The sequence below is a fragment of the Dermacentor andersoni genome, chromosome 7 (genome assembly GCF_023375885.2).
Source record: "Dermacentor andersoni chromosome 7, qqDerAnde1_hic_scaffold, whole genome shotgun sequence".
NCBI lineage: Eukaryota > Metazoa > Arthropoda > Arachnida > Ixodida > Ixodidae > Dermacentor > Dermacentor andersoni.
This window is the reverse complement of record NC_092820.1, coordinates 63,186,493-63,211,171: the sequence shown is the minus strand read 5'-3', so window position 1 is coordinate 63,211,171 and position 24,679 is coordinate 63,186,493. Positions and strand designations below refer to the sequence as shown.

The following is a 24,679-nucleotide window of genomic DNA, read 5'->3' as shown; positions in this document are numbered from 1 at the left end:
CTTTTAAGTCATCACTTGAGGGCACATTATGCAATTAACGAATTCTAGCTTGCGAGTTCGAAAGGTGCATCCACTTGTAACGAATTTATAGAATCGCACTAGTTTCGAGATATGCGTTCCAGAAGTTGGCGACGAAATGTATCAGTGTTGCAGGTATTTTTGTCCTGTGATGCATAAAAAGACATTTTCTAAAAAAAGCAAGTAGAACAGCAATTTATTTCACCGTCAACTTTGACAGCGCTTATCCTTAAACCGAAACTTGTTTCAAGATATTTTTTGAGTGTATGTGTCTTGAGAGTAAACTTGCTTTCATTCGCAAATTGATATATGTGACCAAAATAAATAGTTAAAAGTTGATTAGTGAAAGTTTGGTAATTTGTCTAAATGCACTTCGATTTATTATGTAACGACCACCTCTTAGAGCAATCCAGCTCGGGGAATAAAGCTATGGTACTGTCACAGGCCATTATAAGAACATCTCTGACCTCGAACGAAAAAAAAGACACCTGTGTACACAACCATGTAGTCCTGGTGTCCGCTGGACATCCGAGAAAATGACAGTTCTCTTGCTCGGCATTGCTCTCTTCTGCCGTCACTCGCCACTCACTATGCCTGGTGTCAGGTCTTTCGACATACATTGCCATTGGTGAGGCCGATGGACACTTCGCTGCGAATTGCGAGGGGTGTCGCGAGGTCCGCGAGTTTGTTTGGTATAACGCAGGAAGTAAAAGTAAACTAGCAGTAGGCGATAGCGCCAAAATTAAAATTAACGTATCCTCTACAATTCAACTTTGTTAATGCCTGAAACGGAGAGGTTGAGATTTACGCATAGCGTGATAAATGATCGTGATACGTGGTACGCTAGGCCCACAATGAATGAGCCACCACTCCGCAGCACCGCGCTACATCCACGCCGATAGATGAACATTCAGCATACAGGCATAGCGTGCACCGTGGTAGAGCGCAGTACTCAATGAATGATGTAGTGAAGAGTTAGGCATTTAGAGTTTTGCGCATCGCCAACGCGTTAACGAAGTTAATGCTGGTGGCCCATCTGCTAGGTGAAATATCGAACCATTTTTACCGACTCGGTGCCCTCTCTGTATCTCTGTAGGCCTAGTAAAACACGTTGTTGGGCTAGTTGGTGCATTGGATAAAGAAAAAACGAGCAAAAGAAAAAGGCGCACACAGGAAACATACAAGAAGACAAGAAAGGAGCTGGACTACCAACTGTTCATTCGATAGAATGGGGCTCTAACTTATAAAGGACACTCTGTGACATCACCATCGCGCAATCGGTTTATCAGAACCAACCGTCAGGAAAAACACAAGACAGGAAAAAAAAAAGGGCTGGACTACCAACTGTTCATTCGGCAAAACGAATAAAGAGTTGGTAGTCCAGCCTCTTTCCTTTCTTTTTGTATGTTTCCTGTGGGCCTATCAGCGTCGAAATAGGCACCTGATCTTATACAAGCGACACTACTTTGCTCACACTTTGTGCGCAGCATGAGATTAAGCGATGGATTAGTTTGCTATCCCTTGATCGTTGTTACGACGGAAATCAAGCATCAAGTGGAAATGCAGATCGAAGCGGCGGCTCTGGGTCGTCTGGGCGTTGCCATGTTAATGCACAAGCCCGCTAACCGCATGTTGCGGCCACGATAATCCACGATGCAGGACGCGCAAGGGCATCAGGCGTAGCGCATGACGTATCGCGGCAAAGAAAGCTGAAATTCTCTTACATCTAAATAGTCTGGCAGCCTAGAACGGTGCAGCTATCGCAGAACAGACCACTCTTCGACTGACTCGGACTTTCAATGAACAATATGCTATGCTGAGGTCGAAGGAACCAAGTGCCGTCTGACAAAGCCCCCTTTCTTGTCTGCAGAGCTTTTTTGCTTGCCACCTAGTGACGGAAGTATGGGTGGCGTTTTGATTTGCATTGGAAGTTTAGAAACGCTTTCTTGTATTTGCTTTTCAAAGTTGAACACGCCAAGGGAAGCTAATGCTACGAGAAAAGCGTAGTGGAGGGTAGCGAGTTTATTCAGCATTATCTAGATCTTTTTTCAACGTGCGCCCAAACCACAGTGTGGAATGTGCGGGTTCTTTTTATTTTAACCCGCCGCCATGAAAATGTGCCCGAGTATCCAATACGCGACGCTATCACATGCGGAACGGCTCATTCACGGCGCTGTCAGTCCAGGTAAGCCTAGAAATGAGCACTTGCGTACCGAGATGATGGTGACGAAGAACAGTACGGAGATCAGCAGGCCCATTGAGTAAATGGCCACGTACATGCCGTGCAGCTTCGCGAAGTCGCTGTAGTGGGCTGCGGAAAATAAATAAACCCGAGGCCTCAGTCACTAACGGGCGGCCATTGAGATGGGCCGACTTTACAAGGAATTCTTTCTTTTAAAGAAGTATTAGCTGAACGTTAACCACTTTTCATGTGTTTCTTTTTTCTGTTCTATGTGAAAGTGCTCGGACTCGAAACTCTACAAACAATACTCGAGAGAGACTGAGCGCCCTGAGATAACAACTATAGTAGCTTTCCTACGAAACAGTCCCGGTTCATTTCTCGGAAGGCTTAGGTGTCGACGTCTTGATGCAGAAGGTCCTCACGTAAGAGCAGAACATCGTGACATTTCCGAACTCCACTCCGGCTCGCTCGGTCGTCAGCACTGTTGCTATATCGGGCAACGCAACAAGTAGCAGCATTGAAGATGGCTGAGCGAATAGGAACGAATGCCGAAATGTCACGATATACCGCTCTCACGTGACCACCTTCTGCATCATGACGTCATGGGACGGACACCTCCCGGAAAATGCAACAAAAACCGGATCGTAGGAAAGCCGCTATAGTTAGCATTTTAGCGTGCACTGAGGCTTTCACTGACGTCATCATTCTCACGTATTTAGGTATAGATGGCTTGCACTGACGTCATCCTTGGCGACATCTTGGTAAACCAGCACGGCCTACAGCTGCGTGCGTTGGCGTCGTGCGCGGCTCCACTGCTCTCCAACAGAGACGGTAGGGCAGGGGCCTCTCAGAAGCTTTCGTTCCTCAATGGAAATAGGTTACCCGCGGCAGCGCATGTGGTACACTGACGTCATGCTAGGCATCATATTGGATAATCATCACGGTTAGAGGGAGCGTCCGTGACGTCACATGTAGGCTATCTTGTTTTTGTCGTGAAGTTGTTCAATAAACTAGCGCAACTACCAAATGTCTCGCGCACTGTGGAATAGAAAGAAGGACAGTATTGGGGCCCTATAACATAAAATTATTCCAATAACTTTTTATTCCAATCTCCTGACGTCAAGTTTGCGTAACAGCCGACGCAAGCATCGGGCGTTCACCCGCAGGGTTGTCTGACAGACCAATCAAATACTCTCCTCGTTCATAGGAGGTCACTTTTGTTTGCTTGAAAAACGAATAACATTGCTTACACTGAGCGGCTTGTCTTATCTAAATGGCTGACAAGAGGCGAGGAGCACGCTCAAGTGGAGAGGGATTCGATGGTACCGAGCCACTGCACTAAAGATCGATAACCGGATGAAGAGGGGGGAGCTGGTGTCTGCGATTGGTCCGTTCTCCCTTCTTAGTTTGCAGTGGCTGGTCGAAAATCGCGGCGGCATGCAACGGAAGCTTAAGAATGACGCTAAAAGCAAGAAGAGTTGACAGAACGAGGTTGCAAACGTGCCGAAACTGCTCGAAAACGTTACGCGACCACGCAACAAGTTTTATCGTACGCAAATAAACTCATGCTCTCTGGCAGGTGGGAGTCGCCAGTGCCTGAGCGATCGGCGGCAGCCATCTTTTATTCCTTTCGGAACGGGACAGCCTGCGGCGATTCAGAAGAAAATTCAGTTTCGTTCGGCATATTAATGCATCTTGAACGCGTGCACGTGACTTTGACGTGGTGAGTTTTTGCGGTTTTGTGAGGTCGCGTGACGGCAGGTGAATTGAGTGCAGCACGAAAACATGTGACCGATAGCCAAGGGCTAATGGAGAAAATGCGTCGAATTAGAAATAATTTTTCTTTTGTTCGGTCAAATCATGCATATACAGCGTGTACACGTCACATCAGACAGGTTGTTATCGCGGTTTTCGTGACTTCTAGCGACAAACAGAAGAGGGGGGGGGTCCAAAACAGTTTTTGGCCAATGGCGGAGTGCTGATTGCAGAATTAGAATAGAAAAGTTTCGAATAGTTTTACGTTATAGGGCCCGTGGTCTCTTGGCCGTATCCAAGAATCCGATGACATCATGGTTTTATCATAGCGCTCGAGTACTGCGCTGTGGTATAGTCGATAGATAACGAGAAAGTAAAAAATATAGTCAGTGACGATTCGAGAATGCGAGACACGCTCCTTATCCCCCCAGAAGAAAGCGTGACGGCACAAAAAAAAGACATCAGTCACCACACAGAAACGACGCTGCATACTGAAACTGAGTTCAACGAGAATGATGGGAACTGAGGAGCCCTACTTTTGTTAGCCAAAATCATTAAAAACCAACTGACAATTAAATACAGGAAAGAACAGGATTAATTATTTGGTTTTTTATTTGAAATGTAGAAGTAATAAAGTAAATGTAACTGAAAGTGGATTAAAAACAACTTGCGCGGATGAGATCCAAACCCACGTTTCAGATTGCGCGCAGAATGCACTTATCAATTGAGCTGTAGCGGTGGCGCTTTTCCATCCACTTTCTTTGGTATTATACGTGTACAAGATCTAGCCTCGGGTATGTTAGCCAAGTTCACAATTCACGGCCATGCGGCGGATGTAGAACATCCGTTCTGCGCAGGCGTCACTTAGTACAGAAAATTGGGAAACGGCAACTGGCCTATAAACCCCAGTATCCTACCTGGAAGCGTCAAAGCTGCTCGAATCAAGACCCTCACTATTATTTTAAGAAGAATAAGGGTGACCGAGAGCCCCCTATTTTGGTTAGTAGCAATTACCAACAGACAATGAAGCAAAGGAACACCAGGGGGAATTACTTGAGCTCTGGCACTCTGATGATTCAACCACTATGGAAATGATGGATACAACGTAGATTTGACAAATCTTCATGCTTGTGGCTTCAATCTTTCTTAGGGTGTTATTTATGAACATTTTTTTCTAAACACACGAAGGCAATGAGCCTCTGTGCACCTGCATAATCATAGAGCTGGCATACCGCAAGAGTTCGTTAAAATTGATGAGTCATGAAAGTCACAAAAGCGTTTGAAGCCAAAATGAGGTTTGCGCAAATCCACCATTCCCACGCTTCCTGAACAGCCAAACGGGCAGTTCTATAGCCATCCTAGAGTCCGAGTTACCTCTGGTACATATTCTAGAGACATGATTGCGCAAGTGAGGCAGTTACGCTCCTTCTGAGAAAAGTTAAAGAATGCAGCATGGTTGTTTTAGACGAGGGCGATAGCTATAATAAAGCGCGCGTGCCGTTTCTGTGTAAGTTAATATTTGTCCATAGTTTTGCTGTTCTTGATTCAAAGTATTTAGTTCGATTTGTTTCCATTTGTGTTACCTGAGCTCATAGAATATGCACAAATGAAGTTTAGAGAAGTGTTGCCAATTTCGCGGTCTTTCCTGCTAAATTTAGCAGATTTTTTTTTTGTTTGCACTGCCTAGGGAGAATGTTTGTTCGCTTGCAGGCGGTGGATATTTTAGCGGTTTTAACGTAATGTTTTCAAGTTTTTTGGCAGCACAAGTTTTTTAGAAAATATTTAGCGCTTCACGTGTCGCAAACACGAGTAGCTAATCCATGCCCCTTTAGAAATAGTGGGCTTTGCGTTATATATCAAATATATTGGAATTTATAACTGCATTTTTTATGAGATCCGCTTTTTTTTACTGCGGTGTGTTTCGTCACTTGGCCTCAGGGTGCGACTCCTGATGAACCAGTGAACTGTTCAATATGTCCCGCTTCTACGGCGGACATTCACCACCAAGTAAGGAAGGCTACTCGAGAGACGATATTAAAAACTGTCAAGCTACGAAAGGAGTCTCACATACAGTTATAGGCGTCACTCATGGTAGATAAGTTGGGCAGACATTTCGACATGAGGAGGGCCATGCGCGCTTTTATTTAACCATACACCTATGCACCTGGGAAGCTGTAGCAAGAAGAAAATCAGAGCACCAAGTGAGTGTGAACGTGCCATCATCGGCTCAAGGGTCGCAGCCACAATTCTACTACAACAGGATGAATACTTGGACGAGTTGGCACGAGCGCTTCGATTACATGCAGAAGGCAAAAACGCGGGACAAGTAAGTGTGCCTGCCACTTCGCATATTTGTCCTGCGTCACAGTGCTTTAAAGTTATTGAAATACAAAACAGAGTTTTTGCTCTCCGCAACACGCGGTACGTTACCACGGTACGCGATGCGTTAGGCCCATTGAGCATGTACGTCTTGAGCAGCTGACTGCCATACATGTTACCGTGCTTGCGTGAAGACATAACAGTGCCACGGCCGAGTCCAGACCCATCTGGATTCGTCCGTGCTACTTGTTCTCCGTCTTGACAGCAACAAATAAGTGATAAATCAGCCCTCGTGCTTAGTGACCGCTCACGTCGATAACAAATTATCAAAGATTATTTTACGGTTATTATTAAGACCAGCGTCTTTCTTGTCTTTTGTTTTTTGCCGCAGCTAAACCTAAAGAGGCGGCACTGCGCAGAAAAATTTTTTCCTTTGCCGCCAAACAGATGCTGCGACAATATGAGCGTTCTTCGTGCGTTGGCGATGCGGAACGGTCTAGAAGCCTACTTTTTCACTGCCATGACATTATGAATCAACCCTCTAACACCATACAAGATGACGGTACGCTATACCATAAAACGCCAATTTCTCGGCATGTCTGCCACTGTCCCGCGGAGAGCAGGCGCATGCGCAGAGAGCTTAACGTATGACGCTAGTATATCACATGTCACGCAAAGAATGAAATCCTAATGAAAACTGTTTGCTGTAAAATAAGGCGAAAAGAATGAGAGACTCGGTGTGTATGGCGAGCTTTCATTAGGTGCACTTACCTAAATTCATGCCATGTATGAGTATATAGGCGACGTTGTATACCTGCGAGAACCAGCGAGTACATTGCATTGGGTTATGCACTAAGGGCAGTGGTATGATTAGGAGATCGCTGCAGCGAGAACAAGTGAGGCACTTACCGCGCACAGGATTGACAGGGCGAAGACCTCGGCGCGAGTGTTGATGCACATGCTTGGCGAACGAATGAAGCCACTTTCCTGCAAAAAGAGGGAGAGCAACATAGCGTATAGACCTTCACTTGAAGCCACATCGCGCGACAGTAACTCTTCACTTGTGTGTTGCTCTGGCATAGGCGATTGCTACTGTGTGCGATGAGAAGAGCATTGAAATCTACGCAACACAATGATGTCTTGCGAGCGTTAGCAAATCGCAGAAGTTACGATTGGTTTTGCACTGCTTAGACGCTTGAAAAGTTGCCTAAGCAGGGTGCTTTGGTCCGCTTGGTCACGTTGCCCGGCTGTTTCTTTCTTTAATTCATAATAGACACGGAGCAGCACAATACGACAGATACATATACACGCGACTGACACATACGCATCGCGTTGTATAGTCATTATACCATGGTGCGCCTGCCAGGGGGCTCCTATCTGATGGACGAGCATGAATGCCTCTGCACATGTTTGCTCATTTTTCTTTTTTTGCTGCAGTTCGGAAAAAAAACACGCTGGCACAGCAGCTCTAGTACTAAACTGACATGAGTAGATAGGGATCTATGTTGTAAGCCACGAGAGGACACAAGAGAGGCATCGCTGAATTGCGCGGTTCGCCGGGGTGCTATGAAAATGTAACTTCGGAAAGTAATCGTACAGGAACGAAAAAACCAGTAAAAAAAATTAAATTATGGGGTTTTACGTGCCAAAACCACTTTCTGATTATGAGGCACGCCGAAGTGGAGGACTCCGGAAATTTCGACCACCTGGGGTTCTTTAACGTGCACCTAAATCTAAGTACACGGGTGTTTTCGCATTTCGCCCCCATCGAAATGCGGCCGCCGTGGCCGGGATTCGATCCCGCGACCTCGTGCTCAGCATCCCAACACAAAAAACCAGTCTAGAAACACAAAGGACAAGGGGAGAGGTTCACACCACAACGACTGGACTATCAACTGAGGTTGATTAGAATCGGTTTAGTCCCAGCAAGGCATGCGCAACTGCATCATCGCTAATCACATAGCATGAAAAGACAAAAAACGCTTCTATCGTGACCGACCTAGAAATTCAAATTCGTTTTCAAGTAAGCGCACCGAGGTTGTACTAACGCAGTCATCACCTAATAAACTGATGTAGTACGCTTCCAAGATTTGTCGCTCTTCTTTGCCCTTGCCCCTACCAAGAATCGTCACATTGCTGAACAAAGGGTAACAACCACACTCATTGCAATGGCGAGGCGAGTTTGGCACAACGCAGCATGATAACCGTTTTACGGCATGTGCTACAGGGGTTGTCTATTAGTTCCCTCTCACGTGCGAAAGATTTTACATAGGCCAAACCGGTCGATGCATTAATGACCGCTTGCGTGAGCACCACTCCTCCCTGGGATCAGATAACGGTGCAAACTTGCCTCGCCATTACAATGAGTGTGGTTGTTACTCTTTGTTCAGCAATGTGGCGATTTTTGGTAGGGGCAAGGGCAATGAAGAGCGAGAAATCTTGGAAGCGTACTACATCAGTTTATTAGGTGATGACTGCGTTAGTACAACATCGGTGCACTTACTTGAAAAAGAATTTGAATTTCTAGGTCGGTCACGATAGAAGCGTTTCTTGTCTTTTCATGCTATGTGATTAGCGATGATGCAGTTGCACATGCTCTACTGGCCTTGCTGGGACTACACCGATTCTAATAAACCTCAGTTGATAGTCCAGTCGTTGTGGTGTGAACCTCTCCTCTTGTCCTTGGTGTTTTTGACTGGTTTTTTCATTCAAGTTTGTACCAACTGGCCCAGATTTCAACCCTTCTGCTAATCGTACAGACTGCACGATTACTGCACGAAGTAATCCTGCGATATTGATGCGGGAGAATTGAAGTACATTTGGCGATATGGTAACAGATTAACAGCGTTATCAGAAGACGAGGACAAAAAAAGCGTACCCTAAGTTGTCATTAAGAAAACAACAATCTTTGAAAGTCACACAAGGAAGCCATGCACCGCGGATTACAGTGCCATTTTGTTTGTTTGCTGGTTCTGCTTGCATAATTACGTGTGATTCTTGTATGTTGTCTTTCGTACATTTGGAGCTTAATATACCGTTCTCCGGAAGATCAAGTAGTTGGAAGTGTTCTGTCGCTTCGCTTGCCTTTGCATTTTGCGCCCGCTGTAAATATGTTCCTACTAGTTACCAAGTGCAGTCTTAAATAAAGCTTTCGTGAAGATATCTGTACAAAGTAGGTTCAAGCTGCTTGAATATTATAAGCGAAATTCGTTTACACGTACGATAATTGCATGCTTGTGGAGCATTTAAGGTAAGTTTGTTTTCCGAATTCGTTATAAAGCTGTTTGTTGCAGCCAATATTTAAATTTAATTTCCCGGTTGACTGCCTCAACGCAGCTGAAGCGTTACACGTGACGGCTGTGCGTGTTACCATAGCCGCCGTACTGGCGGCGGCTACAGCTGAGCACCGTTTCTTGTAATCCTACCTCTGCAGTGTATCTGCATTCTCAATCAATCACCTTTGGTCATTTCATCTTGGTATTAGGTATTAAGTATTTTTATTGTTACTTGGCGCAAAGGCTGGTGCATTAAATCTCACTTGAAAGAACTGCACCGAAGCAATGGACCTCAATATAATGCTACGTAAGAATAACTACACACACACACACACACACACACACACACACACACACACACACACACACACACACACACACACACACACACACACACACACACACACACACACACACACACACACACGCGCGCACACACACACACACACACACGCGCGCACACACACACACACGCACACACGCACGCACACGCGCACACACACGCGCGCACACACACACACACACACACGCACGCACACTCTCTTCAGAGAGGCATATAGATCGGCATCTTGTTTGTCTAACTGAGCAGGATGGTCGCGTTTGAGAGAGCTCACTATGCCATAGTATAGCTATGACTATCAAACTCATATTGGTGCTCATCATAAGTTACAAGGCCTAAAAGTGTGCAATTTGTTGAACACGTTTCACGCTTGTTCCGTACGCTAGTGCCCATAGAAACTCCACGTCTAGCACAAGACGTTTCGCGCACCACACTGCGTCAGCATCTCTGGTAAAGCCTGTTCAATTTCTGCTACTTTCTATAAACTTTGTGATTATCGCGCAGGATGTCTCGTTCCCGCTGTTGCCGAGAGTGGTCGGTCGCCAGAACGGACGCGGAGAAAAAGAATGCTTATAAGATGCGTCCTTTCTTTATCGGGGCGCCTAAATGCAAGCACTCGAATTTATTTTTCCCTATTCTGAATAAGAGAAAACCGCGGCAGCCTGTGAGGTGCAGGGGCTGCCGTATGCTCGGTCATTTTAGAACAGACGCCCACTCCTTAAGCCACGGCATAAACGGCAGCCATGGCCTCAGATGGACGGCGACGACTCAAAATCGAACGTTTCGCGATGGCATTTGTGCACCGATCGTTGTACGTGTTCGCTCAACGGCCACGTCCGAAGCCTGCTCAATCGCGTGACATGCGCATCCAGATATCGCGATATCTGACCAGGAAGGTGGTACCTGCATTTCAAAGCCTCTTTTGTCGCACCTACGTTTTCTTCTGCTGCTATGCACTTGGCGGTGTACGAGCAATGCACCTTTAGGCAGGGGAAAAAAAAAGATTACGCTTACCCTCCTCTGTTTTGATGGCAAATCAGCAGGAAGAGTGGCCCCGGGGCCCGGTCTCCTTGCTGTGGCTTCTTCAGAGTGAACCCAGTAGAAGAGGTAAAAATAAACAACAAATAGCAGTCGTTGTGGCGATGATGACTAAGCGTACCCTTGACAACCTGGTTGCTCTCCGGATTTGAAAAGTGGAATCTTTGGATGAACAAACGTTCATTTTGTTTTCTGTGCGTTTTTTTATAGGCCGCCTTTACAGAGCAAAGAAAACTCAGCGCTGTGTGTATAACCATGCATTCATTGTTAACCAGAGCGCAAAGCGTGGATGAGAAAGACGAAGATAAAAAGCGAGAATGAAGATGACAGCGGAATGTATACTTGACATATTCTGTTCAATTAGCTTCTTGTCAAAATTCTTTTTCTTCTTCCTATTCCTAATCTCTTAAACTTCGTGTTCTTGTCTTCTTCATGGCAAATGGTTCTACGATTTCGTTTCTTAACACGAAGCCGAAACCTAGTTAACGGATGAAATCCGCATCGCGACTATGCGTCTGTCATCGATGCGAGCACGAACGCCGTTCCCCGCGGTGGGTATGTGCCACAATTCGAGCACAAAAAAACAACTGAGCACCGTGCGCGGTTTCCAAGCAAAGGCCCTAATTGCAGCTCACATTACGTTGGCAGTATGCTGTCATTACTTTCCGATGAATGTTACAACCCGTACAAAAATGACTGTTGATTAACCATTGATTTATTGTTGGGCAATTGTTGAAACAACGGACTTCAACAAATTTTCAAGAGCAATTGAGTTCACTCAACCCTTGCACAAAAATGTTGCCGTTGAGTGCTCTCAATAAACAATTTCTTGGGTAATTTGTGTTGACTTTTCTTGTTTTTTTGTTGTGTAGCAGTTGAGTCCAGTATACAATAATTAGGACTTGCATATGAAGACATTCCAAAAATTTATTGCGAAGCGTTCGAACCCTATTTTTGTCCCTTTGCGGCAGGTAGGTTATTCTTTCGCCTCGCTTTTATTAAAATAAAATAATGTGTGACCGATGGGGTGGAATCGAACGTCGGCCATCGAGCCCGGTACTCTAACCAATAGGCCACGAGCGCGCGCATACTCCTCTCATTCGAAAGCCAGTAAGCTCTGAAATGCTTGGCGCGTGCGCTGCGTGCCACTTCCTCGTGCTGTCGCTACAGCTGGCGCTTTGAAGCGCCTATCTTCAGGACCGCCCCACTTTCGTAGCCATTTTCGCTACGTAAAAACTGCAACGTTAGAATAGATTCATGACCGCCCAAGTTCATAACGATTTATTTCTTCGCCGGTGTACAAATGCCATCGTCGTTTTAACACACACTAGATGACATAGCCATTGGTACGATCCAAAATGAGCACGTTTCGGGGAGCAAAAGAATGCGAAATTCACTTGCGAACACGGTGACTACGCGCGTGTGGAGTTCCCCAAAAGTAGGCACGGTGGCAGCGCGGCCGGCAATGAGACAGGCGCCGACACGCGACTACGCTACCTTCGAGCATCGGACGCGCTGTGGGAACCGTAGGATGCAAGCGCGGACACGCTACAAACATACACGTGTGAGGTCTTCGAATTTCCTGCGGCGTACCCTCTGTCCGTAAAGCGAATATAGGTTTTTATCCAATGTCCGTGGTACTAGAGATCAAAGAACGAACGCGCTCTGAGATCGCAGCGCGCAGCCGCTATAGCCATTGACTTGAAAGAGTTTAGGATTCAGCAACAGCCGCAACAGTACCACAGCTAATCGCTGTATCTGCCACTGCTCCCGACTCTCGCCTTGCAAGAAGCACGTGATTTATTTGAGCCTCGCCGAACTGTCGTCCTGACCTCTCCCAAGCCTGCAGGTCTCGTATGTTCAGTCAAAGAGAAGAACACCAAAGGGAAATTAAAGGAAGACAAGTAACGGACTCTTATCATATCTTACTTGTCACCTCGTCATCTGCAAGGGCGCTACAAACTATTTTAGAAGCGTTATTTTGCTGTGACTGTGCACGGATACACAGCGCAAATGAACAGAGATGTGGTGACGACGTCGGCAAAGAACACAGCCGCCGACGGGCTCGCCTTATCGCCTATCACCGCCAAAAATACCGCAATAAGCATCTTCATCTAGCGCGGCGGGTTGCCGTTGAAAGCGTAATGTACAATTTTAATAGGCGATAACCGAAACATGCCACCGTTCTTTGCTGCCTCTTTGAGTTGGACCAATCTGAATGTGCGTTGCATGCAGAAGCGAAAGGAGTGACAATCGGCGCGTTGTCGCCTCGAGCTAAGCGCCGCACTCGAGCACCGTTTGTGCGGCGATGACGCGTGCATGAAGCTAGCTCACTGCGCAGACGCTGCCGCGCAAAACGCGCAAGGGCGTGTACGCGACGTTCTGCACACAAATCGCGTGGGGTGATCGGAGCCACGCCGGAGCGGCTAGCTTCAAAGAAACGGTGAATGTTCTCACTCGTACAGGCAAGCTCACGCTCGCATCGCTCTCGGCTTATCCTTAGGTCATTCTTTATGCTGGACTTCTACCCAAAGATTCGATATCTGCTTGGCTATGTACTGTCGCGTGGTCTTTGGTTCTGCGAGAGAGCCGGGAATATTTTACCCCGCTGTGAAACTTCGCTGTGCGTGTTTTAGCTAACATTTACCGTAGCAACCCATTTCTGCCTTTTCTCTACGGCGCTCGTAAAGAGTCGCAAATTTTTACTTGCCAGTATAGTGTGTACTTCTATTTCGTGCGCAGTTATGTGCAGTGTGTGGCAGATTCTTAACCCGCGTAATCTCATTTTCTGTCCGCATTGCCTTCGCACAGGTTACGCATGCAGCAAATTCCAAGGTGCTAAAGTGTTCTACGTCAACAGCACCTTGGCGTCGTGCAAAAGACACCCGTTGATATGTGGCTGATTCACTAGCAAGCTCGCATCTCTGTTGCCACTCTCCATCAAGTGGGATTTTCAACTATTTTTTGTGCTGCTCTGTGGTGTACTAGCTGCCGCATGGACGCTGTGAAGGCTTACTTTCGATTTGCTCTGGCGTTTAGTAGTAAAGGATGGGCTACCTTTTGAGGGAAGGCATTTACTTTTGTTTGTAAGAATGTTTACCAGCCTAACCAAGTGATACGTGCGTACTGTAAACAGCAGCACGAACAGAGGCGGACGACGAAATAGGTAGCAGCACACACGAGAACAAGCTCAACTAAAAGTTTACTTTTGATGACTGAGGTATTAAAGACACTGGTAAAGTTGGCAAAGGTAAAAAGCCGTGCATGCGTGGCAGAAACAGCCACGTGCGACAAGGAAAAATATGAAAAAGCCATGTCATGTAGAATAAACGTGCGTGAAAAACGAGAACTACCGGACAAATCTTTCGATAAAGCAAAAGATTTGTCCGATAAATGATACTACCCAACGAGAAATACTCTTTTGAGAACTGCAACTTTTTCCCACCAAGGGCAACAGATAACTTGGTTATGCATTTGTTTCGTTTGTGATCAATAAATATTGCTCCTGGAACTCCTCTGGTGTTGCGGTATAGAGCAGAAAGAACGATTGTTTCATCACAAGGACCAGAACACAAGAGGACTTATGGAAGCATTATTTATTGATCACGAAGAAAAAATCATGAGCAAGATTTTCGTGACCCTTAGTGGGAAAGAGTTGCTGCAGTACTTCTCGTTAATATCATATTTTTCTCGTTAATATTTTTTTTGACGCACATGTTTGTTCTACAGGACTTGTCCTTCGGTCCTTTTTTGTTGTTCCGGGCTGTTTCTGCTGCGCATCCATGGCATTTTCTTTGTGAAGTTGGCCACTGTGTTTAAAATCATTGTCTTCACGAAAAAACTTATAGTTGAGTCAGCGTTAATGTGTGTTCCTACCTTAATTCATCCTTCTCGTCTCTGTTTGGATGGTTGTCAAATATAAATGTACACCGAATTGGCGAAGTGTCCATAGAATTGATACATGGAATTATTTGCGCTGTTTATTTCAGGAAGAACGCTATAGGGGGTCTTATCTTCTCTTTGTTTTTAACACTGATGTACATCTTCTAGTTCAACTTCAAGGAGTCCCCTAAGGAAGACAATAAGAGTGATCGTAACTTCCTCAGTGTGTGAGATTTATGAATTTCACCCATTCAACGCATGACATGTCGCATGCCTGTTTGTAGGTATGCAAGCATTCGTAGTTTTTAAACATACTAAGCTCTACTTTTCGGTTCTCAAGACGCTGTTTTGTACTGTGCTGCATTCTCCAGGCGCCGGAACCTTTTTTATGCGGTAAGTGCATGTGTTCTTGTTGTATATATTAGAGAAAAAATTGTCGTGAGCTTAATTATGCATGTATATCACTTGTAATTTTTTTTTCAACACGGGTGCTGTATCTCCCTCCGTCTTTGTTACTGCGTTGTCCCAATTTTTATACAGCTTTTATGTATTTCATGTAATAAAGTTTTGGTAGGATTTTAATAGCATTTTACCTCTGCAATTGAGGCCATTGGTGTTTCGTATACGCATTTATTTGCGTTTTCACTGTCTCACCAATCTGGCTGTCCAGTGATTGGAACCTTTCCTCATCTTTTATGACTATTTCTGGGGTACTTAATACTGCAAGTGCAGGTGACCATTTATTTGGCTGTTTGGAATTAGCCGTGCGCTACTGCCGATTTTCTGTGCTAAGGAGGAGGAATAAACTTTATTAGTTGAAATGAGCCGACAGTAAAATCGTCCGAGGTGGGCGGCGTCCCTAGTCCAGGATGCCATGGGCTTGAGCTGATAGCTTGGCCCTGCTCACCAGGCGATGCTGGTCTTCAGGGCTCGAGCTTATCAGTTGGGCCTCCCACTGCTCGACGGTTGGTCCGGTGATGGGCGGTGTCGATTATTATTTTTTCTCTTATCGTTTAAGGTATTAGCCTGGCCTTATCTCTTTATTGACTGAGGTACCACTTAGTTGCTGGTTATAGGGAAAAAGGCCCCAAAAAGTGCTCTAATTAGCTTTGTGCAAGTCCAGAAAAATTACCTGAAAATGAGCTCACTAAATTGAGGAAATGCCACCAACGAACTCTTCTGTACCCCAAATTAACATAATCAAACGGTGTACTCTTTGTTCTGGACTTGTGCCAGGGAGATAAGCTGCATTCATTACACAAAAGTTTTACAAGTTTACTTCTGAAGAAAGCAAACCTGGCTCATCAGAAATATATGATTCAGGTGTTCACCATGCCCGAGAACTTTCTAAATGATGTCTCGTCAATTATTAGCTAAGTTGAGTGATGTTATTTTATAAAATAATTGGCAAACATGAAAATATATACATCTCGAAGACAAAGAGCTCGGGCAAGTCTACTTTGGTACTTCATTAAATTTTAATCGCGGTGAAAGACGTGTGCTCAAGCTTGTATATATTTACGTGAAGTCATTTGTTTCAAGTCTGTTATTTTGCTTTCTCAAAGTCAGCCGTAGCTCCTTCTGTGATGTGTTAGTGTGCGAAACATTTTAATGTAACATATTCAGATGTCTTGTGTATTCACACGCAAGCAGCTTCAATTGTTCATGTGTTCAAAGTTGGTTGTTACAAGGGTATTAAGCCCTGCCTTTTGAGTCGCTTTGCCTTGTAGTCGTAAACTTTAGTCGAAAGTGAAGACCACAATGATCGTTTTGATTGAATTCATATGTATAGGTTTTTCAGATGTATTTACACTGCTAGAGTGCTGTAGGTACTAGCCTATGTCTCCAGGTTCGACGTACGCATCTGTAGTGTAAATAAAGGTACTTCAAATTGATCAGTCTCTCCATTGCTTTTGTTTGTGTTTGGGAAAGTTATGAGTAGGCACCGGGGCAGGCAAGTGTGAACAGCAGAGCAATTTCAATATATGAATAAAAATCCACTAGCCTAAAGAAACGTCAATCATATTTCAATGGCGACTTCTGAAATCTCAATGCCGTCTCAACTGGGCCACAATGTACTTTCCAGTGCTGTGGCAATAACTCAACAACAGGTCAACAGAACTACCACAACGTCAATTCAACGCAGAATCAATGGTAACCCAACAACCATTCAACAAAACGAACACAACGGGCCTCTCAGCACTGCATGGTAACTTAACAATTATTCAACATTGAGATACCCAATGGTGTTTCAATTAAATTTCAGTGGCCAATATTCACAAGCCCTCAACACTCAACCGAACAATTCTCCAACAAACTCTCAATAATTCCTCAATAAAAAACTCAACATTGACCAACTATACTTCAATGACTTCTCAATACTTTTTTCTACAGGAATGTTAGCTAATCTATTAACGTTACTAGATTAGTAATATGAAGCTACGAACAGATTAGGCAGAATGTTATTGGTGTTGACTCACGGACAAATTCGCTCAGCCATTGCTGTGATCTTTTCATGAGAGCGGCCTCAGCGGTTTCTTTTAAATTACGGGGCAATCTTCGTGAAAAAGGAATAACTGTAGAGATAGGAGGAAGACGTTATTAACTGATTCTATATTTATTTTATAATCAGTCACACCTTCTGAGCATATTTTCGGCAGTTTCCCCTGACAATTTGTCTGAAGTCAAGTTTGTCTGGGTCTCCTGATGTAGTGCTTTTTAAATGAGTCAGCTGACTCGCTTGCATCATTGTTACTAAGTTGTCAAGTCTTAAATATTCTTCTTTATTTCTCTTTGATAACGGAAGCTAGATTTCAACGTCTTTAATTTCTAAATTGTAATGAATCATTCCTACTTTCCACAGATGACTTTCGACATCTAAAATTTTCGTGGAATACGAGTGAATGCCTTTCATGACCATGTGAGGTGACGTTATGAAGCTTCCCCGGCTATATTATTGCCTTCATAGATTTGCTTTGTCCATAACCAACATCTGCCCTTCTTGTAATGAACCAGAAACTATAGACCATTTCATTCTTTCTTCCGCCTCCCTCCGCACAATGTTCCTCATATTTCCGACTGGTAATATATGTTTAGCATTTACGACACCAAACATTTTTTTCATTTGGCGCCTGCCAGTTAGGTACAAGCCATGGGTTGATGATTACTGCTCTACACAAGTCTATTGAAGCGTCCGGAAGGTTACCCTGCTAGGGTACCGACAGCGGGGCACATTATCTTATTGATTTTTTTTCTCTCTAAGGTTATCTATAGGATCTCTCAAGCTTTGTGTTATCAGTTAGTTGCCGAGTGCTTCGTATAGAATGTTTTCCTTTACCGCTTCTTTTATTTTGCTGGGTGTACTTTGAAATGAATCCAGTGTTGCCAATCGCACTCGTGAATACGAGCCATGTTTTGAGGCAAAAATATCGAGACCAACAACAACAGCCAACGTAGGGACATATTGCATTTTCGCGACCGCGTGAGAACTGCTTGCTTTGCTGCTTCGGTTTTTCATGCGAAATTTTACAGTCTACCGCAAGGCGTCACCTGCTTGCTTAATATGGGCCGCCGTGACTTTCTTTCATGCTGGTTTCGGTATTTCGTGTCTAAGCTGGGAACACCATCCCGATGTCTCTTAGTTCAAACTGCTCTACAGCACCGACGATAAGAGTCGGCTAACGAGCAACTTGTGTTCGCCAACCGAAGTGTGGGACCAAAGCTCTGGTGTGTGGAGTGGATTGATCGTCAGTACGCTCCATTTTATAGCATCGATCCTCAGTGCAGCAACAGCGTCTGCAGGGGACTGGGTGTAATTATTTGGTTGAATATTAGTGTGGCCTACACCAGCAGTCTTATGCTTAGCATAGAGCAATTCATTCTGCTGCGGTGCGCGGAGTGTAAACATCCTGATGACATTTGGCACGTGCTGTGTTACTGCTACACCACCACGCGGTTTGCAACGATTACTTCACTTGGTATACGAGTTCAAATACGGACTAATGATTTTGTGTGACAGACGTAGGAACACAATTTGAGCCACGACGTTGCGGCTGTTATACTCACGCTCGTCAGGCCTTATGCGTATTTTCTGACACACTATTGCTCATCTTGGCTTGATTTCTTGTATGCAATCGATGTTTTTAAAGTTTTGTTTGCTTTATTTCCATTGTTCTCCTCTTTGTGCCATTTGAAACAACCTCACCTGAAGTAGCAAGCCTAATTTAAGCAGAGCTGACATCCTGTGCTTCCATTAAACTATATGTTACTCCACTGCACTGGAGCACTGTATTTCGTCATCACAATCATCAGCGCTTGCCGTCGAGTCTGCGCTGTTGGGACGGATGGATGGACGGACGGACCGATGGATAGTTTTAATGGCTACTGTAAGCACCTCCTTTGAAATTGTTCGTAGCTGATGCCGTAGAGCACGGTAATTTTACCTTTCTTTGCACTTATCATGGGTCCTTAAGCTCCATGGTTCGTGCTCATAAAGCATTCAAACTGAAAAATTCGTGTGCCCACAACATTCATATCGGGACGGACTACCAGCGAAACTTTAGCCTGCATACACAGGCTGCAAACATTATGAACTCCTAAATCACCACCGCTGTCGCTGGTTGTATTCGCGTTTCTGCTGTAGACGCCACTCCGCTTGTTCCTCCGGCGTTAGCGCACTGCGATATCGCGCCATTTCCAGTTTCTCACAGTTTTCTCAAGCGAACATCCTTTTTTTTTAATATTTAGCATACATGACGCTATACTACAACGGCGCCAGCACATTAGGCTGACACAAGCGCCTTCGTGGTCACCGCACCCCACCTGCTGCAGCCGCGCCGGCACCTCAGGCACGCGGGATGTCATAACCACTGAAGGGCAGGCCACGGGCACAGGTGCCGTCGCCACAGTTCTTCCCCGTCTCCCCTACCCGTCTCCATTGCTGCAGCGCTATCGCCACGCTCTTACCCCTCTCCACTACCCGTCCCCATTCCTGTCCAAGCGCGGTGTCCCGGATACGGACGTAAGCCACTCAAAGTACCCATTGTGGGAACGCATGTGGGTCTCGAGGTCAACAGCCTGGCTATGAAAAAAATGTGCGTCGCAGAAGGTTATTTTTCTATGCGTCCCTGTGTCTACGCCAGCTATACTATAGTGCCATCGTTTGCTATTCTTTACCCAAGATAACCTCGGACTGCAACTCTCGCCAGAGAAGACAGAATTGATCAGCGTAGACGGAAAGAAAGCAACCAATGTAAACAAGCAGATCACTTTACAAATCGGCCAAAGCGATATTACGTCGGCAAATGGACAAATTAGGATTCTTGGAGCACAGATTGCTAGCTGCAACAGCCCCCAGCTATGGATTCGCACACTAAAGCAAAAATGGAGACCACTGTTGCACATGGTTAGACGAATATCGAGCAAGTATGGCGGAGCACGTCAGAAAGCGTGCCAAACGCTTGCAAAGCGGTCGCGGTTGGAAGGATTCTTTACCGGGCACCCTTGTACGAATTCTCTGAACGAGACCTCGGCGACATCGAAAAGTTACACAGGGCCACCCTCCGTACGATCACTGGGCTACCAAAGCACACGAGGAACGAAGACCTGCTCAAGCTCGTAGCGATTCCACCCATACGGGACATAATCAGTGAAGCCCGAATTCGAATGCGATCCCGGTTGGAAAACACGATCCAAGGAAAACAGATCATGGCATGGGATAAACAAGTCCATGCGAAGCCAGAGCCCGCGGAAGCGACCATAACGCCACCATGGGAAGCACCACTGGGCATACGGAGACAACAACGCCCTATCGCCAGACGAAACGCTGAAGCTAGAAAAATATTTGAAAAGAGATTGGGATTAAGCACGCCGCAGCACACCACTGACATCTACACGGACGCTGCAATCACAAACGACATAGCAAGCATGGCCTGGGTTAGCACATCTGCACCCCAACACAATGGCTATCACACATGTCAGCTTCCTGGGGGTGCAACCTTGCACGCTGAGTTCTTAGCAATATGGGGAGCGGTCAACACCACTCCCATTGACATGGGAGACATTGTAGAGCAGAGTGTGCGAAATAATTATCGGATCCTTACCGATTCGTACGAAGCAGTGGCCGAATTAACGGGGCCTACGACAGATGATGCTGTGGCCAACGACACCAGAAAAAAGCTAAAGAGAATACAGGACAATGGGACAAATGTTGAAATCCTATGGACACCGGGGCACACCGGCACGGATGGGGGAAACGCAGCCGCTCACGCAGTTGCCGCGCAAGCGGGTGGGCTTGATTACGCGTACAGCTCCCCACACTCCATTTCCTCGCCAAACCCCGCGGACCAAAATCCATACCTAAAGATATTGGCCGCAGGCTCTCCTAGCAGAGCACTGATGCATTACATTCGTACTAAAATAAAAGCAGACAGTAAACGGAGATTATTAGAAGCTACACCAGTACATGTGTTTGACGACAAGGGCGGGCTTACCCGCACGGAAGAGGTTTTCTTGAATAAGGTTATGGCCAACGCTGCATACACACCACACATACTTGAGAAATGGCACCAACCCAGACAAGCTACGATTGCGAAGACTTACACCCGATGTACACATTGCCAGGAGTCATGCAGAGCAGACTTGCAACCCCCCATTTGGAGCTGTGCAGCTTTTTCACAAGGGAGATCCAACATTCAGCATCTACTACACGGAGACATTAGAACACTAGGAATTGCAATACAAACTAACCCGGAAACACAGAAAGCCATTGCGACACATGGCAGACAAAGTGGCCTGTTTCGAGTAGTGTAGAAGGGGTCGATCAGCCCATGTGAGAGCGGCGGTCCTGAACATGCACCTGAGCCTGCATAAAGCGGAAGATCCCAGACTGAGATGAAGTGTTTCAGCCAACAGTCTGGGTACCCATATTACCTTCCCTCCTAATCCCCATCAGCGGCCTAGAGCCGTCCCCTTCCTTAAAATTAAGGCTTTATTCATTCATTACCCAAGATTCATTAACGTTATCTATTAGCTCTAACGCCTAATGCCTTGGACGAAGTAGCTGCGGGCTCACTCGCTTATGAATGAACACTGCGACGTTCTGTCAAGATATATGCCATTTGACTTATGCACTTTTTCCACATGCTACAGATGCAGAGGGAGACCTCAAGCTGTAACCTATTTGGCTTCTTTGGCCACAGTAAATACTTGGTAAGGCAGGACGAGTAGAATGCTGTCTATATTACGGCTAGCTGGTGGCAGTAGCGGATATGAGCGCGAGGAAGGAATGAACAAACTGTACCATGGTCTTCTGAGAAATAGAAAAACAGTTGCTGCAGTTGTACAGTTTCTGCAAAAATAAAGATTATAAAGAATACTAAATTAGCTAACAATGCATTTCATGTAGTAATTAACGATGTAACTCTAGTGAAGGAATCGCATGGATTTTTCTTTCCAAGTTTTCTGTGTCTGTGTTGCTGCAGTTTTTGAGTCCATGATCACAAGATTTGTGCTTACAATGCGGTACTCCTAAGGCAACTCATTCCAGCTTCTCAAAAGCATCTGTAATTTTTGAATTCCTAGGAACATTTGCTTTGTGCGTGAAATCTGGCACACGCGTCACAGTATTTATTTTAATCACTGCTTCTAATATTTTACTGTTTTGAGCACTGGTACTTGAAAGCACACACACCTCTGTAAATGCACGTACCAAAGTACACTGTTTTCCTGTCCTTGTGCCTTTTTTTCACGCTCTGCCTGCCGACCAATGTTGCATTGGAAAAAGGAAAACACCATGAACGAGCATATCGTAACACAGTTGAAGCAAAAAAAAAAGAAAGCCTGGCCAGCACGTGATCATGTCGCCGTAAGTTTTAGCGTCTTCCACCGCCGCGATATCACTGTCAGAGCGTGCGCTTCCGAAAAAGGAGCGGGTGCGCCATCGACGTGTGCCCGTATAGGCGCTCGCAAATTGAGACAAAGACGGTAAATGTGTTCGTTGCATAAAACGGCCGAAGTTGGCCAAGCCGGAAACGTGCACGGAGAAATTGACGTGTTCGGGTTCACGAAGTAACCCCATGTGTTGCCAAATCGCACGTTCGGCCAGCCATGTATGAGGAAGCCATCTATAAGGATAGTGCTCGCCACAGACAAATAGCTTCTCGACGCATCACGGACAGGCAGTTTCTGGCAGCAAGCTCGAGTACAGTCACTTTCAGTATGGAGAGTGCAGCAGCAGCTAGCTTCTGTTACACGGTCGGCAACTGGCAGGGGCTACTGGGTTACACACGTGCCACATTGCAAACGTTGCTTTTCGCGAGCGCCTTCGCTTTGACAGAAGGTGTCGCCGCGCGATCTACACAACAATGGAAGGAACTGTACTCCGACAAATCCATCGCAGCAGCTAACGTGGCAACCATGTCGCGAGGGAAATGGTTTATTCACCAGCTCTTTGCACATGTCTCAAACTTTCCTTTGCGCATAATCCCTGATGTCGCACTGTTTACGAAATGGAAAGGTCCACTGTAGAGCTATACTGTTTTCAGGATTATCTTTTAGTGTACGATAGTATCTGGGAGGCGCTTTTTACGGCTGAAGCACTGAGAACGCGTAGTTTGAACAAAAATTCCAGCAATTAGGTTCGAACGTGATGCATTTCGTGTAAGGGCTCAGTTCATCATTGCCAGCTTACTTGCCAAGAAAGAAAATGAATGGATTCTAAAAGTGACCGGCTGCGAGAAAGAGTTTGACCATGTTTGCTGGGCTTTGAGCCAGCACTCGGCCTCAAGCCAACCATCTAATCAAGTTCGTGTATACAAGCTAGAGCTGCTGTACGCGGGACCTTGCGTGCCAGCGTCATTCGCTATCCCGAGAGCCTTTGTTTATTTTAATGCCCTAGCATTCTTCGGCTGTTTCACCTCGTTCCGGGGGCTATTTGTCTGTCTAAATACCTAACCGTTTTCCCGCCTACCTGGGTCACTGGCTATTTCGTGGTCTGGTTAGCCATCGGGCTGCTGTGCTGAGCTAACCGGGTTCCAACCCAACCATCATATCGCCTTGGGTCTCTGAGTATGTGGCATTGTGTAGTACAGACATGGCGCTCTTCAAGAACCTCTCTCATGTCAACATGGGTCACTGTATATGCGGTATTGGGTAGGTACCGCTGTTTGAAGAAACTTTTTGGCGCCGTCTAACACTGATGTGTGCCACTCGGTGCGTGCTGGTGCTCAACGAACCTCTTTGACGTCAACGTGTGTCTTGCGATATATGCCAATTGATGTGTGCCGCTCTTCAGTGAATGTATTTGACGCCAAATGACGAGTAACATGTTAACGTGCCACTAGGAATGTGCCGCTGTTCAATGACGAGGAAGTTTCCTTAAATTTCTCCGATGCTGGGCGGAATCGAATCCACGTCTCAATGGTTCCCCAATGACAGCAACCCGACGCAACAACACGTAGCACCACAAACGCACTGACTATGTGCCGCTTTCAATGAATGCTTCTCACGCCAATGCTTTAGCGAGCTGCGTCATTAATGCGCTAGGTGCGTGCCGATCTTCAGTGAATCTCTCGCCAACATGGGTCACTGAGTTTATGCCAACTGAGTGTGCGTCAGTCGAGGAAACATTTCTCAGCGTTCGCCGACACGAGCGCGCCACGCTTCTCGTCTCGGGGCGCCTCTCACGGAGTTCTCGGTAGTGCCACTAAACATCGCAGCGTGTTCGAAAAGCAACGCCAGAGAGGAGCCCAGTAGTTGCATGACGCGTTTCTTAGCGTTCGCACTCACCGACGCGCCATACATTTCGAAGGCCCCGCGCCGGAATTCGCGGCGGCTGTGCTAAATGGCGCCGAGTGTAGGGCAGTGCGAAAG

The 24,679-nt window shown here is 45.9% G+C and overlaps 1 protein-coding gene across 1 annotated transcript in view; it reads right to left on the bottom strand.

The window, feature by feature from the left end:
- Window positions 1-10,985, bottom strand: part of LOC129385496 (uncharacterized) — a 34,788-nt gene extending 23,803 nt beyond the window's left edge. The window contains exons 1-4 of the mRNA XM_055072128.2: window positions 10,904-10,985; window positions 7,184-7,261; window positions 7,046-7,088; window positions 2,232-2,329 (exon numbers count right to left, since the gene is read on the bottom strand). Coding sequence (XP_054928103.2) covers window positions 2,232-2,329; window positions 7,046-7,088; window positions 7,184-7,234 — 192 coding nt within the window. The 5' untranslated portion in view covers window positions 7,235-7,261; window positions 10,904-10,985. The remainder of the gene's footprint in view (window positions 1-2,231; window positions 2,330-7,045; window positions 7,089-7,183; window positions 7,262-10,903) is intronic.
- Window positions 10,986-24,679: the final 13,694 nt, after the last annotated feature.